General features: G+C 36.1%; 1 protein-coding gene across 3 annotated transcripts; it reads left to right on the top strand.

The window, feature by feature from the left end:
- Positions 1–1,006: 1,006 nt before the first annotated feature.
- On the top strand, positions 1,007–10,977 carry LOC110449250 (3-[(3aS,4S,7aS)-7a-methyl-1,5-dioxo-octahydro-1H-inden-4-yl]propanoyl:CoA ligase-like). Of its 3 annotated transcripts, none has more exons than XR_002462832.1 (3): positions 1,007–1,346; positions 6,799–9,991; positions 10,185–10,977. XR_002462832.1 is itself a non-coding variant. In XM_021495999.1 (2 exons), the coding sequence occupies exon 2, from the start codon at positions 6,804–6,806 to the stop codon at positions 8,469–8,471; it is 1,668 nt and encodes a 555-aa protein (XP_021351674.1). In that variant the 5' UTR covers positions 1,007–1,346; positions 6,799–6,803; the 3' UTR covers positions 8,472–10,977. The 3 variants fall into 3 exon arrangements, 1 of the variants encoding a protein (XP_021351674.1); XR_002462831.1 differs by having other exon boundaries at positions 6,799–10,001; XM_021495999.1 differs by having other exon boundaries at positions 6,799–10,977.
- Positions 10,978–16,124: the final 5,147 nt, after the last annotated feature.

The following is a 16,124-nucleotide window of genomic DNA, read 5'->3' as shown; positions in this document are numbered from 1 at the left end:
CAAACCTGGAGAAATAACTTTTTGAAAAAAAGCATTCTTCTAAAAATAACGTTTTCAAAATGTAGTTAATAGATCGCAGAGAGCGAACGTGAGCCTAACCAATGGAGTATTTAGGGTGACAGAGTTGCAACATCAAACAAGTCGTTCTAAAGCACGTCGCGTGCTCTGCTCGAACCTCACCTAACCTAGCCCCTCCGGCCGAGGCCTGCACTGGCCCCTCTCTTCAAAGGTATACATTCCGAACCTCGAGTCATGACTCTCAATTTCAAGTCACTTTAAAATTCTCCCACAAGTGCTTTTAACAATTTCTACAACATTAACTTTTTATGATAACGACATGTCCACCCATAATAACGACATGTCCACTTAATATAATGACATGTCAACCCAATATAATGACATGTCAACCCACATAACGACATGTCCACTCAATATAATGACATGTCAACCAAACGTCATGACATGTCATCCAAACATAATGACATGTCAACCCAACATAACGACATGTCCACCCATAATAATGACATATTAACTCAAAATAATGACATATTAACCCAACATAATGACATGTCAACCCAACATAATGACATGTCCACCCATAATAACGACATGTTCACTCAATATAATGACATGACAACCAAACGTCATGACATGTCATCCCAACATAACGACATGTCAACCCAAAATAATGACATATTAACCGAACGTCATGACCAGTCAATCCAACTTAATGGCATTTCAACCCAACATAATGACATGTCCACCCAACATAACGACATGTCGACCCATAATAATGACATATTTACTCAATATAATGACATGTCAACCCAACATAATGAAATGTTAACACAACATCATGATATGTTAACTTAACATCATGGTACATATCAACCCAATATAACGACATGTCCACCCATAATAATGACATGTTAACTCATTATAATGACATATTAACCGAACGTCATGACAAGTCAACCCAACATAATGATATGTTAGCCCAACATAATACAGACAATGAATATAAAACAGTTGTGGCCTTCCATATACAATCTCATTGGTTAAACATACGATGCTTTGTTTGGCATGTACCACGTGGGATTAGGCAAAAATGCACATCAAACAAGTAGAATTATCGGTCAATTGTTAATACTATCAGAATATGCATCACGATAAGAGTTACATTACAATTCGTGACCTCTAACTTAATGATAAAAGAGCACTCGGGCAAAACGACACAGGCACGATGTTTCAGATGTATGATAGTCAGGGTGGTGTATACAGAAACACTATAGTAAAATACATCGCTGAACAGAGAAGTCACTTTGAACGTCGGGACTGAATAACAGGTAAGCTCAGATGCTTTAATTACAGGTTGATCATCCAGTACGTGTATATATGTACAGGTAAGGGTGTACACGTAAGGGTGTACATGTAATTATGTACAGGTAATGATGTACAGGTAATGATGTACAGGTAAGAGTATGCAGGTAAGGGTGTACAGTAATCATATAAAGTAAGGATTGGTCCTTTGTGTCAAGTGCAAACGGATGATTTGGATTAGATTCTAATATATTAATTATTTCATCCATTTATTCATTCATTCTTTTTTAACCAAAACCCTTATGCTTATAGGTACATAGACATATACATATAACATTATCTAAACATAATTAGAATAGACAGGAGAGTGACATCACAGTATACATAAAACACCGTTCAATAATGTGTATATTATAATACTTAATTAACAATTTCAGTTATGAAACACCACAATACATAAACCTATAATAAACGCCTCTTAAATGCGAAATATAAATATTTACCTGAATTAGATAGCTCTCTTACATTATTTATACTAAGTAATTGTATTAATTGTAAAATAGAGGGGCTTCTGTAATATTATTGTTTGATTAATCTGTGCCTCAAATCGCTAAAAAAACGGACAAATCAAAATAATATAATACTGTCGTTAACTAATAAAATGTATTCAGTTATTGTTGTATGTATCATGGTAGTTGAATCTGATGGTGGAGTATCAGTGGCTGCGGCTAGCCGCCACTTAGTAATAGGAATTTCTTTACATAAAAAAAAACTTTAGCTATATTCTACATCTGGACACTTTCGAAAAATATTTTTTTTAACTTCGCATTTCTCGTAATTGTTTTCTTAGGCGGAAAATGAAATATGTACTAGCGGAAAAAAGAAACTGTTCATGCGGAGACTTATTATAGAATATGTATTACCAACTGTATATACATGAAAATTCACACACATATCCGAGTGTGACACATACACACTATCTGTGTGTCATTGACAGTTTTTCCCGTGCAGTTTGCTCTCTATAGGCGTTGACCGGCTTGTCCATTTGAGAAATCGCTTCCAAACGGCAAGTTTGATTGCACGGACACTCCTGGGGTTGCTACCAATAAGCCCGAGAACTGTACGGAACCGATTGCGTGAACGAGCTTTCCGTCCGTGACGTCCTGCAATCCGCCCAGTTCTTCTGCCACGTCATCGTGTAGCACGTCTGGACTGGTGCAAAAGGCATCTGCGATTTACTTGACGGGATTGGGCAGGCATTTTGTTTACGGACGAGTCGCGAGTCCACGTGGATAGTAGTGACGGCCGTTCCAGAGTGTATCGTCGCGTTGGAGAACGTTTCAACGACGTTCTTTCGGCGGAGGCAGCGTTATGATTTTGGGCGACATCACAGCCAACGGGAGAACCCATCTGTTGGTTGTTAACGGGAATTTGAACGCGCTACATTACCTAATCAACCGGTGACTTTGGCTGATTTGGCTGCAGCGTTGGTACAGATCTGTATACCATCCCACAAGCATTCTTGAACCGTCTGATAGGCTCCATGAGTCGACGTTGCCAGGCTTGCATTCAGGCAAACGGTGGACATACGAGGTATTAACTTTGTGAACTCAGTATTGACCCCTGCTGTGTTTACGTCACTCCTGAGCGGAACGTATTGATTCCCTAACGTGGAAAATGGAATGCAGCTGTTAATAAATAACAAATAAATTGTCCCTGAAAACCTTGTTGTTCTACGTCATACACATTTATTTTTATAACACATTTTAGGCATACACAGTTTCTTTTTTCCGCTAGTATACATGACCTGGGCTTTTAAATAATCACCAACAGATACTACTTAAACCAATTAGTGAGTTATACCTGTAGTTCCACATATGATTATAACATTTGAAATAAATAAAACTCAAAAGTATGATTTAATTTTAAAATGAAGAAATAAATTCATGCCTAGAAAAGGGCCTTGTTGAACTCAAATATATGAGAAATCTAGAAAAAGAAAGAAAAGGAAAAGAAATAAAAAACGAAAGAAAAAAAAAGAAAAAAAAAGGAAACAAAGAAAAACAAAGATAGAAAGAAAGAAAGAAGAACCTCTATGTCAGAAGTGTTATAACATTACAATGATAAAATAGAGTACATTCAATTATGAGTCTGATTCCAATATAAGGTATGATAACTTTGTATAAAAAAAATCCAGAAAGTCCAATACTCTTTTTAAAGTATACAATGTTTTCTGGTGTTTAAAATCAACGAGTGTTTTTAATTTGTATACATATAAATATTTTGTCAGCTGCATAACACACACTTTGTTTAAACCCTTCTTATCACAAAAACACCAAACCGCATTTATCGCTTCTAGAGAGGATGCAGTTATTAGAAGATTTCCCTTTTTAAAGGAGATACTTCCATGTAACCTAATAGTTAAACCACACACGGTGATGTTATGGTAGCAGTGTACAGCAGCGTACGGTGGCCATGGGTGATATTTCTGTACAATGAATAACCCATGTAATATTACATGTATCAAAAAAAAAACAAAAAAAACCTGAAATAGGCATATACATGAAGAAGTGGACTATTTGGGCTTCACATTTAAAAAAAAAAAAAAAAANGCTAGCTTTTCATGTAGTCTATTTTTGTGCTCAACACATGTGTAAATATTGTGAAAAATGCAGTTGAACGACCTATGTTAAAACGTGAGTATTTCCGTTACCTAATAGGTGATATTCAATTTAAGACAGGTTTTAAGAAAAAAAAATACTACTTGCGTGGGTCTAATTTTGGGTTAAAAATCATGTTATTTTGCATTATTTGGCGTTTTTTGATGTGGTAATCATGGTTCCCAAATCTGGAGAAATAACTTTTTGAAAAAAAAGCATTCTTCTAAAAATAATGTATTCAAAATGTAGTTAATAGATCGCAGAGAGCGAACGTGAGCCTAACCAATGGAGTATTTAGGGTGACAGAGTTGCAACATCAAACAAGTCGTTCTAAAGCACGCCGCGTGCTCTGCTCGAACCCTACTTAACCTAGCCCCTCCGGCCGAGGCCTGCACTTGGCTCTCTCTTCAAAGGTATACATTCCGAACCTCGAGTCATGACTCTCAATTTAAAGTCACTTTAAATTTCTACAACATTAACTTTTTATGAGTACGAATTACCTATTGTATTGTATTGTACATATATAAGAAGACACGTGCAGTCATTCTATCTTATTTTACCATCTCAAATTAAACATTTGTTGTTTTCCATAACTATCTCGAACGTTTACCCTTTGGCATCCTTAATACTCCAGGCCTGGGTTTTGCTCACTTCCGCTCTCGTTCTCGATACTCCACTAATTACGCTCACTTACGCTCTCAGCACCCCTGGAATATGTCAAAGTAAAATCGAAGGCACATGCTAGCTGTTTCATTGGTCTCAAGTAGAAAACATAATCTGACCAATTGCAAGCCTGTCCTTTGATGATTACAGAGGAGTGACATCCAAACTTCAAATCATGTCAGTCTTTTGATGTACATCAAATGATCAAACCAGTCTTCTCGTCTCATCTGAAAGGTGGCACACACTGAGCGTTCGATTTTGACATGAAATATTCCAGGGGTGCAGATAGCATAAGTCAGTGTAACCTACCCCGGAGTATCTAGGATTGGCTAGAGTATCTAGCCCTGCAACACGCTGCATGTTAATCAAGGCGTGGCTTGGACCAGATTATAGGATTTAACCTCATTTGAACTTATGATCAAAGTGCTGATCTCTTTTGAATCCTTATACTTTACGATGAATAAATGTATCTATATTTTTTTCATTAATTACCTAATTATCGGCCGATTTTATTAAATTTGGGGATGAAGCATGCTTTTTGTTCTCCTACATCAGGGTCTTTTTATCAGGCCAAACCACAAACTTGCGGTTTCTCGAAACTCCATCATTTGAATGGTTTATACTACCGACACAAAACGAGTAGACATTTAAAAAAGTATTATTCCAACATTTTTCTGAGGATGTATCGAGAGCAATTTTTTGTCTTTAAATATCGTTTGCACTGTCGTCTAGAGATGGATACTAGTTAGGTGGGATCAGGTCAGTAAAAGCTTCCATCTGTTTAGTTTGATTACCCTTTCCATTTTTTGTGTTTTGTGTTTTTCAACTCAAAATGTCGAGATACTTACCCGCAACTTATTGATGAATATCCATTACGTTTTAGGGTAACATTTTCAGATACTTACATGAAAATGCGATATACCTGTATTTCACATACAAATACTATTACACACAAGTATCACAAATCTCACACAGGTACTTGTATGAAGCATTTATTTGATACATGTATTTCAATTGTACGTACAATTACAGTAATTATATATGTACATTGTATCTACTTAAAGAAATGATAAAATAACATTTAAACTCACATCGTATTAGTATGACGCATGTCATGAAATTAAAATTTCGAGTTAGAATGTGCCAGTTTATCATTTCACCAAACCACGTATGATCCATGCTCTTCCACAAGTCTCTCCCGTATTTCAAATTTAACAAATGAGCCATGTTAAAATAATCGTTGACCTACTGTGTATGTTTGGTCGAGAGAAGGTATACGCGTGTATATACTACTCACATTTTGCTAAGGATCACCTATATTTTGAAAATAAATCAAAATGTTAGAAAGGATATTATATTATCCTTCTGTACTGTTTTGGGCAAATATGTTAGCCTTCCAAATCGTCCTGTGTTGGTGTGTTCAGTCAACCATAAAAGCGCGTGCACCATTTTTAAGTCTACACCTCTTTAAAAAGTTAAGCTAAGCTAAGTAAAGGAAATCAATTTGATGAATATTCTAAGCGTGCTTTTGTTTTATATGACACAAAGACGAACCAAACAACGGTTAAATGACGGTGAAATGAATAGGGGCATCATAATGCTGCAAGCCAGCATGTCTCAACGTCAGGTTGCAGCAGACCTTGGTGTGTCTCAAAGTGTAGTGGCAAGAATGTGGAATCGGTTCCAAACTAACGGAAACCATTCCAGACGTCATGCTGGAGGTCGTTCTAGGGATACAACGCAGCGCCAAGACCGATTTTTGCTCATACAGGCACGGCGTCACAGGTTCCAGACTGCCACAGCTTTACGAAATGACCTCCTAAATGCTTCTGATACCATGGTACCCACTCATACTGTTAGAAACTGTCTGCATAATGCTGGTTTAAGGTCACGTAGACCAACAATACGAGTTCCCAATAACTGCCCGCCATGTTAGGACCGATTATATCTGGTGCGCAATTATCTATTACTGCTTGACAATGAAAAAAATCGTTATATATCTGACATATTACGTGAATTCCTTACACACAAACTACTGTCATAAATACTTCCTGTCGACTTTTCTGATTTTAACATGCTTTTTGCAATATCATATCATACGAAACGCATGATTTGTGACCTTATGCTATGATGCCATACTTTTCGTTTGTTGTAGTAACTATGAGCAAGTGGAGTTATCTACACTCACCTCCAACTGTACCAAATACGTACAGCAGTTTAAATGACGCTTTAAAGAGAAATTCAGAAACCTCTCCCAATACAGAGGCGTTCATCTATCGTTGTCCAGATGGATCTCGCCAGAGTATCACCTCCAGTGACCTCTATGAAAAATCGAGATGTGTGGCCAAGTACCTCATTACTTCCGGTCTATCGCGGCAGGACAAAGTTGTCATTTTCGGTCCTAACACACTAGCAAGAATCGTAGCGGAATTTGGCATCTTATTGGCAGGAGGTGTTGTCCTTCAACTCAATATCAACGTCAAAAATGCCACCGACGCCGCCGATATGTTAGACAAGGGTAGATGCAGAATTGTGTTTGCTGATCCTGGTGAGAACGATGTTTTGCTTCCGGTTATAAGTAGTCTGGAAAGGGAGGATAATAATAAAAAACAAGAGCATCAGTTCATCTTTTTGAGAAAATCAAGCTCAACAAAAATCGCCCACACCCTCATCAGCGACATTCAAAGTGCAGAGAATGCAAATACGGTGTTGCCGGAGGTATATCCCGAGGATGACGCAATTATATTTACTACGTCCGGTAGTACTGGTAAGCCTAAAATGGTTGTCCATACTCATTTAAATTTTATTAATGCCTTTCAACAGTTCGCCCGTATAAAAGAAGAACAAAACAAATCATTCAACAATCGGCCTTTTTGCTGGCTTGGTGGAACACTAGCAATTCCCATAGTTATGGGATCTCCTTTGGTTTTCACCGACTCAAATTTAAGCACAACAGTGGACGGAGTCAAAACCATTTGGAAAATTATGAAAGAAGAAGATGTTGACAATGCTTTATTGATGCCGTATGTTCTACACGACCTTATCACAGAGCAAGACAATATCGAAGACGATGGATTCCGGTTGCAATCCATAACGACTGGTGGTCAAATTATAGACCATTTCTGCACAAAAGTATTAGGAAGGTTCTGCAGATCATTATCAGTTGGATACGGTTCAACAGAGATCATTGCCGGCACCTTTCTGCCTACTCTTCGTCCGGGAGATCACCTCGAAACTGGAAATGTGGGAAATCCTATGAACGGTGTGGAAGTCAGGATCGTCGACTCAGAAGGACATCCAACAAAAATAGGGCAGGTAGGCGAAATTCAGATCAGGAGTAGCTTTTTGATGAAGGAATATTTCGCAGATGAAGCTATGACGATGAAAGCATTTACAGATGATAGGCATAAATGGTTTAAACCGGAAGATCTTGGTTTGATTACGTCATCAGGAGATCTGATCATACGCGGTAGAGTAAAAGATAATATTTCCCGCGGTGGAAGGAAGGTGCTTCCGGCGTTGGTGGATGACGTAGTACAGCATCTAGATGGTCTCCGTTTCGTGGCGACAGTGGCAGTACCAGATGCACGGCTGTATGAAGAAGTATGTGTCTGCTTCATAGCGGAGGAAGGGGTTGACCTGTCTCCATCAGACGTTCAGCGTTATTGTGAAGATAAATTCTCCAAGGATGAATCGTTAGATGGCATGGGGTCTATGCCCAAATATTTTGTCAGATTCGACGAATTTCCAACGCTCTTCACTGGGAAGCCCGACAAACAGGAACTGAAGCGACGGGCAGCAGGGCGCCTAAAACTTCATGTCGGTTGATAGGAAAGCATTTCTGTATGGCATGCAGATAACAATTTATTCTCTAATATATTTGGATTTCATACAAGTTATATCTTAAACAGAGCACAAGACGCATTTTGGCATAACAAGGTAACAAAGTGATAAGAAAACAGCTTATATGAAACTGGTTAAGTTACTTATGTTCTAATATATGTTCTGAATGAAATTTGAAAACCTTGGAAAGGTGAGTCCTCCTTTGCTTATATCAAGCAGAATGATTTTATTTTGTGTTGTAAATGGCAGTTATATTTGTACATTCATTCCCGAAGGAACATTTGAACTCGTACAAATCGAAGGATGGAATAGTTCATTAAAAAATTCAAGGGGCAAATGAGCTAACATAATTATTTAGAGTTGTGGCACTGTTAATTTACAATATGGGTCTGTTCATTATCGTAAACACATTACTTAATTGACGATGATGCTGTTCATTTTGATCATGCTGACCATTATGAAATCAAGATGATTGTCAAACCAACACAAATATCATACGTCGTACATCGTACGTTGAAGCCTTCGCACATGCGCCAGGGAGGATTGCGGGGGGGAGGGGGAGGGGGATCACCTAATAGATGAATCTATACTTGAGACTGAAAAGTCATCTAAGGATTGAACAACATGAACATTGGAAACTTCTCGTCAATAAAGATATCTATTTTTTAAATTTGTTAAGTTATCATTTATCTTAATATAGGTATTTCCTTATATTTTCGATATGGAATTGTCGGAGCTAACGAGATTCCTTGAACAGGCTACCGTCACCGAAATATTTGCATCTACCTGTTGTCTCACGTTATTTAAGGCGGAGGAGAAGCTCAAAATGACGCAAATCAATTGGCGCTCAATGACCTATATTCACCATTGTATGGCATTGCTACTATATAACCCTACCAGAGATAGTTGCGAATTGTCCAGCTCATGAAATGCAAACAGTGTAGGAATTTCAAGGAATGAAAACAAGTTGCGGTTTCCTCCCCTTGATAGACAATATTCTGTTACGTTTGTTGACAAAAGGAAATGGAGAAAAGAAGTTATCATACGTGACTAAGTTTGAAATTAAAACAAAGGTATAATAATATATAACAAAACTCGAAAATAAACGTTACGTTACTTTAAAAATAAAATTAAACGCCACCTATATGTAAGGATTATATGTCGTCTGCGAAATGGATGATAGCGACGATATAGGATTATCCGACTCAGAGCTTGGAAAATGGAGTATTTGTTTGCCCAGTGATATGAATTCCGATGAAATGGATATGGATTCCGGCGAGGAAGAGATCTTAAGCGGACTAGATCTAGAAGGGATAGTAGAGTTGATGGCAACTTCGCGGCTCCGCAGGATTTTCAAAAGAAATTGAAGCGGAAATACAGAGGGCGGCGTTGGGCTTCCTGCACCCTCCAGAAACAAAAGGAGAGGTTTGACAATGCAACTGTTGATGACCTTTCACTTTATTGCGATGCCACACGGGCGGAAAAACACAGCCTGGGGGATAAAGGTATGTCAAGGTAGGTTTGATTGGTACTGTAGAGGTTTGTTGAAACATGTAGTGTCACACTGTATAAGAATCAATCAAAACACGTTAAATGTTGCAATTTATAACACTCAAACAAAAGACGGCTTTAACTGTTACAAAGCTTACTTTCTCACTTCTTATCTTGGGAATCACAGTCTTTAATTGTATTTTACAGTTTTAATATTGAGAAAAACTGGGAAATCGGTCAGCATGCAGGAGGTAAGCATTCAGGACCTGGTCGAGGAACTCAGGAGATTTTATGTTGAAGCTAGGCCGAAGGGGGTAGATCTGTACCGTAGGAACAATTTAAGAATATTCGGAGAGTGATAAACAGACATTTAGCCGATATTCATAGGAACATTGATATCGTGAGAGATAAAGATTTCAGACGTGCGAATTATTGTTATTGAACCATGTCACCTAGAAAAAATCGCCACTTACCTGTCCGTTGTTGATACCTTACCCACCTGTGGTCCTTCGCCACTGTGTGTGGTTCAATTTATCCATTCACTTTGTGACAAGGAGGATGAAATTTCATCACCAACATTTCATCAACATTTCAACGTGACGAATCTGAAGAATATGTAACACTGTCACACACAACCCACCAACAAAAAAAAAGTGGATTGGAATTCCGAGAATCGGTTAATGATAAGCGAATGTACAATTGTCCGGGGTCGTCCTGGTGTCCGGTGATAATGTTGAAACTTTTTTTAGAACAAAACTAACGTAAATGCCGCACAGCTGTTCAATCAGTATAACAAGATTGATTGTACCTCCCCTTTGACCACTAACATTTGGTACAAAACAAATCCTCTGGCGAAACGTACAATCGCATGTTTTCTCTCTGACGTATGTAAATCGTCCCATGTCGACAAGCAGTACACACCTCATTTCCCTGGGGCCGCGATGGCCAAGTGGTTAAGGCGTCTGACATTCTGATACCACTAGCCCTCCACCACTGGGTCGCGGGTTCGAGGCCTACGTGGGGCAGTGGACTCGCCAGGTACTGGCTGTAGGTCGTTGGTTTTTCTCTGGGAACTCCGGCTGTCCTCCACCACAAAAACCTGGCACGTCCTTAAATGATCATAGCTGTTAAGGTCATAGGAGTGTATTGATAAACGGAAATAGGAAGTACATCCCTAATTGAAAATCCAATGTAGGGAGACAGTAACTCAATTTCCGCATATTCTAATGTTTATTATTAAACTGATGAATGTTGTGTGTTTACTATTGACAGAACAGTGTGTTCTCTCAACATTAAAGTATTTCAAAGCAATCCGGGCATTAATTCAGTTTTTTTTTTTTATCAATGAGTCACATGTGTCCATTTTTCTGTTCTTCAGGAAACCGGCTACCTATTACACTACTGTGACGTTTTTCAAGACAGATAACTCTTACATGCAATTCCTATTTCAATCTCATTAAAATCATATGTTAATAAAAATACCTACGGCTATTAATGCGGTACGTGATAATGAACAGCTGTATTTATTCAGATTGTTACTATGTGTATATTGTTTTATTATAAAATGTCAATTTTTAATCGTTTATAGATAATTATTTTTACACAATTTCAGCATTCATTAAATTGATATACATAAATGCAATACTAATCTATGTCAGTATCATTTTTATTGACATTATTTTGTAAAATATTATGTCTTTCATTTTTTTCTTCAAAAATCACTCCTTTTTACATAAATTTCCATTTAAAATCCTTAAAATTCTGACAACCTATATCTTTTTTGTGGCAGAAAATTTTCTTTACTTCAAAGCAATATAACTACAAAATTTGAAGAAATTCTACTGAGAAATGGTAACACAATCCTATTACCTTAATTGGACGTAAAACAGTAACAAACATTATTATTTGTAAAAATAAAATAACACACCTAACATGGAAGTAATAGGTCATCGTCAGATAATGTCCGTAAAATACTCATGTTTCAATTCAATAAAAACTTTTTATAAAGAGATTAAATACAATTAAGACTGCGAGTGTTGACATAGCTGAATCCAGGCGATAATTGTTTCAATTACGGTGAGCTTGCAGACAAATTGATTTCAAATCAGGTTTTGAATCTACTGGTCTGCAAGCTAACTATTTATAATTGACCCTGTACCAAGTTTTTAATATATATTTGTACGTATTTTCAAGTTTACTATTTATTAATTTCAAAATAATTCTTAAGAGATCTTCTTTTTTAATAATAACAAATAATTCGAGGTTCTTTTATACCACTTTAACACTATCTAGTTCGTAGGTGGTCTCAAAGCGATTCACAAATTCTTATCCGTGGTTATATGGCCTTTGCAACCAGCAAACATCTTTCTCAACTCCCCGGTGCTGCCATTTCGGCGCTAGCATTCGAGAATTCTAGCACTGCCCAACTACGTACTCATTTACAGCTGAGTAGACTGGAACATGCGAAGTAAAGTATCTTCAAGGATACAACACAGTGCCAAGACGTGACTTGAACCCTCAACCCTTCGGTCACGAGCCCGGCGTCCTACCACTGGACTACCGTGTCTCCTTAAATGTGTTGAAAACTTACTAAGCTTAGCAACATTAGATAACAGAATTTCGGAAGGATACCGTTACAACAGTTGCCGTACACGTCTGTCTAATGATGTATTATTTTGTGTGGTACTATGGTAACGTGAAATTGTTTTATTTATTGAGAGATTAATGAAAGTTTCGGTCAATTAATTGATTAATTAATTTCAATTTCAACATATTCTATTGACAAAAAAGGTCAACAGGATAGGACATACGGCATTAACTATATGTATAAGCGTAATGTATAATTACAAATTCATCCAGTGGTTAGCACATTGTTTACATGTACATTGTAGATAAACAAAGGGGAAGTAACTCCTCCAAAGCAGATTGCATCATAGTGATGTGAAACGATAGTTGCCCTTTAATCTAAGGTCTAGTATTAAACAAGTTTGCAAAAACGATTTATTTCACTTAGCTATAGCTACACTCTTTTTTATATATAATAAAAATATTCAAAACATATATATTTGGTAGATTTGGCTTTATCTCCCCACAAGGTGCAGGCCATACAAAGTGCATATGTCACATATTGAACATCCATTGATAAAGTTCAAAAGCCAATACCAGCAAACAAACATTTAATTGATTCCTTCATAGGATGCATTTAAACAAAACGTCGTTTTATTACCTGAATATTCCGTCTTTGCGTATTGCAGAGTTATTTTCTCTTGTGAGCAGGTATTGACTGTTATGTCATTGGTTTGTGAGAGTAACGTAATCAATTTTTGAGAAAACGACGTAATTCCCTCACACAAACCAATGACGTAACAATCAATACCTGCTCCCAAGAGAAGATAACTCTGCAATACGCAAAGACGGAATAATCATTTTACATTATGATTACCTTCTATTTGTAGGGAGCATATCGATCATTGAAGTTAAAAACTATCATGAATTTTTATGTTATGATGTTTGGATCATTGAGTAAAGATATATGGATTGTACATGTATTATAGTGACGGATGGCATAACCTGGTCTATTTTTAAATTTATCTCAGGTCAGTGTGCTATGTATAATTGATATGTTTTCATTGATTAAACAAAACTATTTTGGTATATGAACCTTTTGTCATAATTTAACTCTATCCATATAGATATACTTTGTTAAGCATGAAGAGTAATGTATACAATTCCACAGCCACTCAAACTTTTTCCTGGATGTTTACGTTAACACTCTTTCATCTGATAATTAATCAATATAAAAAACGAACGATAGAACAATCAATTCTTTAATTGTAATCAAACAAACAAGCTTTATAACTACCCATCCGTTAAGTTTTGCATCGTTTGTCGCATTAATGAGGTTGTCATAACGTGTTCAATAACGCATTTCCCGTACAGCATTATCTCAACAAATAATTGGTTTTCGGCATACAATAAAACTATTTGTATATGGTTGATAGCTTTTAATATTGAACATGGTGAATATGTAGTGACATTGTGCATGGTGAATATGTGTGATATTGTACATGGTGAATATGTGTGATATTGTTCATGGTCAATTTGTTGCGATATTGTACATTGTGAATATATGTGATATTGTTAATGGTGAATATTTGTGATATTGTACATGTTGAGTATGTGTGTTATTGTTCATGGTGAATATGTTGTAATATTGTACATGGTGAATATGTGTGATATTGTTCATGGTGAATATGTGTGTTATTGTTCATGGTGAATATATGTGATATTGTACATGGTCAATATGTTGCGATATTGTACATGGTGAATATGTGTGATATTGTTCATGGTGAATATATGTGATATTGTTCATGGTGAATATGTTGCGATATTGTTCATGGTGAACATGTGTGAAATTGTTCATGATCGATATGTTGCGATATTGTACATGGTGAATATGTGTGATATTGTACATGGTGAATTATTGTACATGGTGAACATGTTGTGATATTGTTCATGGTGAATATATGTGATATTGTACATGGTCAATGTGATATTGTTCATGGTGAATATATGTGATATTGTACATGGTCAATGTGATATTGTTCATGGTGAATATATGTGATATTGTACATGGTCAATGTGATATTGTTCATGGTGAATATGTTCTGATATTGTACATGGTGAATATAGGTGTTATTGTTCATGGTGAATATGTGTGATATTGTACATGGTGAATATGTTGTGATATTGTACATGGTGAATATGATGTGATATTGTACATGGTCAATATGTTGTGACATTATTCACGGTCAATATGTTGTAATATTGTACATGGTGAACATGTTGTGATATTGTTCATGGTGAATATGTGTGATATTGTACATGGTGAATATGTTTGTTATTGTTCATGGTGAATATGTTGTGATATTGTACATGATCAATATGTGTGGTATTGTTCATGGTGAATATGTTGTGATATTGTACGTGGTCAATATGCTGTAATATTGTACATGGTGAATATGTTGTGATATGATTCACGGTGAATATGTGTGTTATTGTTCATGGTGAATATGTGTGTTATTGTTCATGGTGAATATGTTGTGGTATTGTTCATGGTGAATATGTGTGATATTGTTCATTGTGAATATGTGTGATATTGTACATGGTGAATATGTGTGTTATTGTTCATGGTGAATATGTTGTGGTATTGTTCATGGTGAATATGTGTGATATTGTTCATTGTGAATATGTGTGATATTGTTCATGGTGAATATGGTTGATATTGTTCATGGTGAATATGTTGTAATATTGTACATGGTGAATATGTGTGATATGATTCACGGTGAATATGTGTGTTATTGTTCATGGTGAATATGTTGTGATATTGTACATGGTGAATATGTTGTAATATTGTTCATGGTGAATATGTTTGATATTGTTCATGGTGAATATGTTTGATATTGTTCATGGTGAATATGTATGATATTGTTTAAGGTGAATATGTGTGGTATTTACCATATAAAAAGATACCGTCTAAATGAATATTTTATCATTGTTCAATGTGATAGCATATTAACAAAACAAATCCATAATTGCATAGTACGACCCCAAAAACTTGTCTATACCTGTTTTGTTATAATATAAAATATCTATTACAAAATAGTTCACCGTTATAGTTCCAATCTTTTTTATTTAGAATTTGATAATCACTGCATTTTGACAAAATCCTATTATTAAACTATACTTTGATATAAGTATCTCATCCCATTAAAACCAGCTTATCTTTGTGTTCTATAATAAAATATAATGTGCATAAAAACTCATATTTAAATACAGAAAATTCAATACACTAGAAGCTGTGACGTCACTTTGATTTACTTCATTTTGGTCAGCTGATCAATATCCACAATTAAAACACAGTCGACACCTACATAGAACAATGATTCAATGAAGAAAGAAATCATTAAAAAATCTGACTTTTGAAGTATATACCCTGTATAACATATCTTTCCTTGATCTTTCAAAATATGTTTTTTGTAAACGTGTGCGTAATCTGGAACTCCGTCATGTTTGTATATTTCTTGTTACATTGCCATGTCCCTGTCGAATTCGACCTAATTATCGGGTAAGAAATAGAAAAAAAGA

The sequence above is a fragment of the Mizuhopecten yessoensis genome, unplaced genomic scaffold (assembly GCF_002113885.1).
Source record: "Mizuhopecten yessoensis strain PY_sf001 unplaced genomic scaffold, ASM211388v2 scaffold4537, whole genome shotgun sequence".
Taxonomy (NCBI): domain Eukaryota; kingdom Metazoa; phylum Mollusca; class Bivalvia; order Pectinida; family Pectinidae; genus Mizuhopecten; species Mizuhopecten yessoensis.
Note: the sequence above shows the minus strand (reverse complement) of the source record. Positions and strands in the feature narration are given on the sequence as shown.

Bases quoted from the DNA above. Each gene is read 5' to 3' on its own strand.
- LOC110449250 (XM_021495999.1), top strand. From the start codon at position 6,804: ATGAGCAAGTGGAGTTATCTACACTCACCTCCAACTGTACCAAATACG.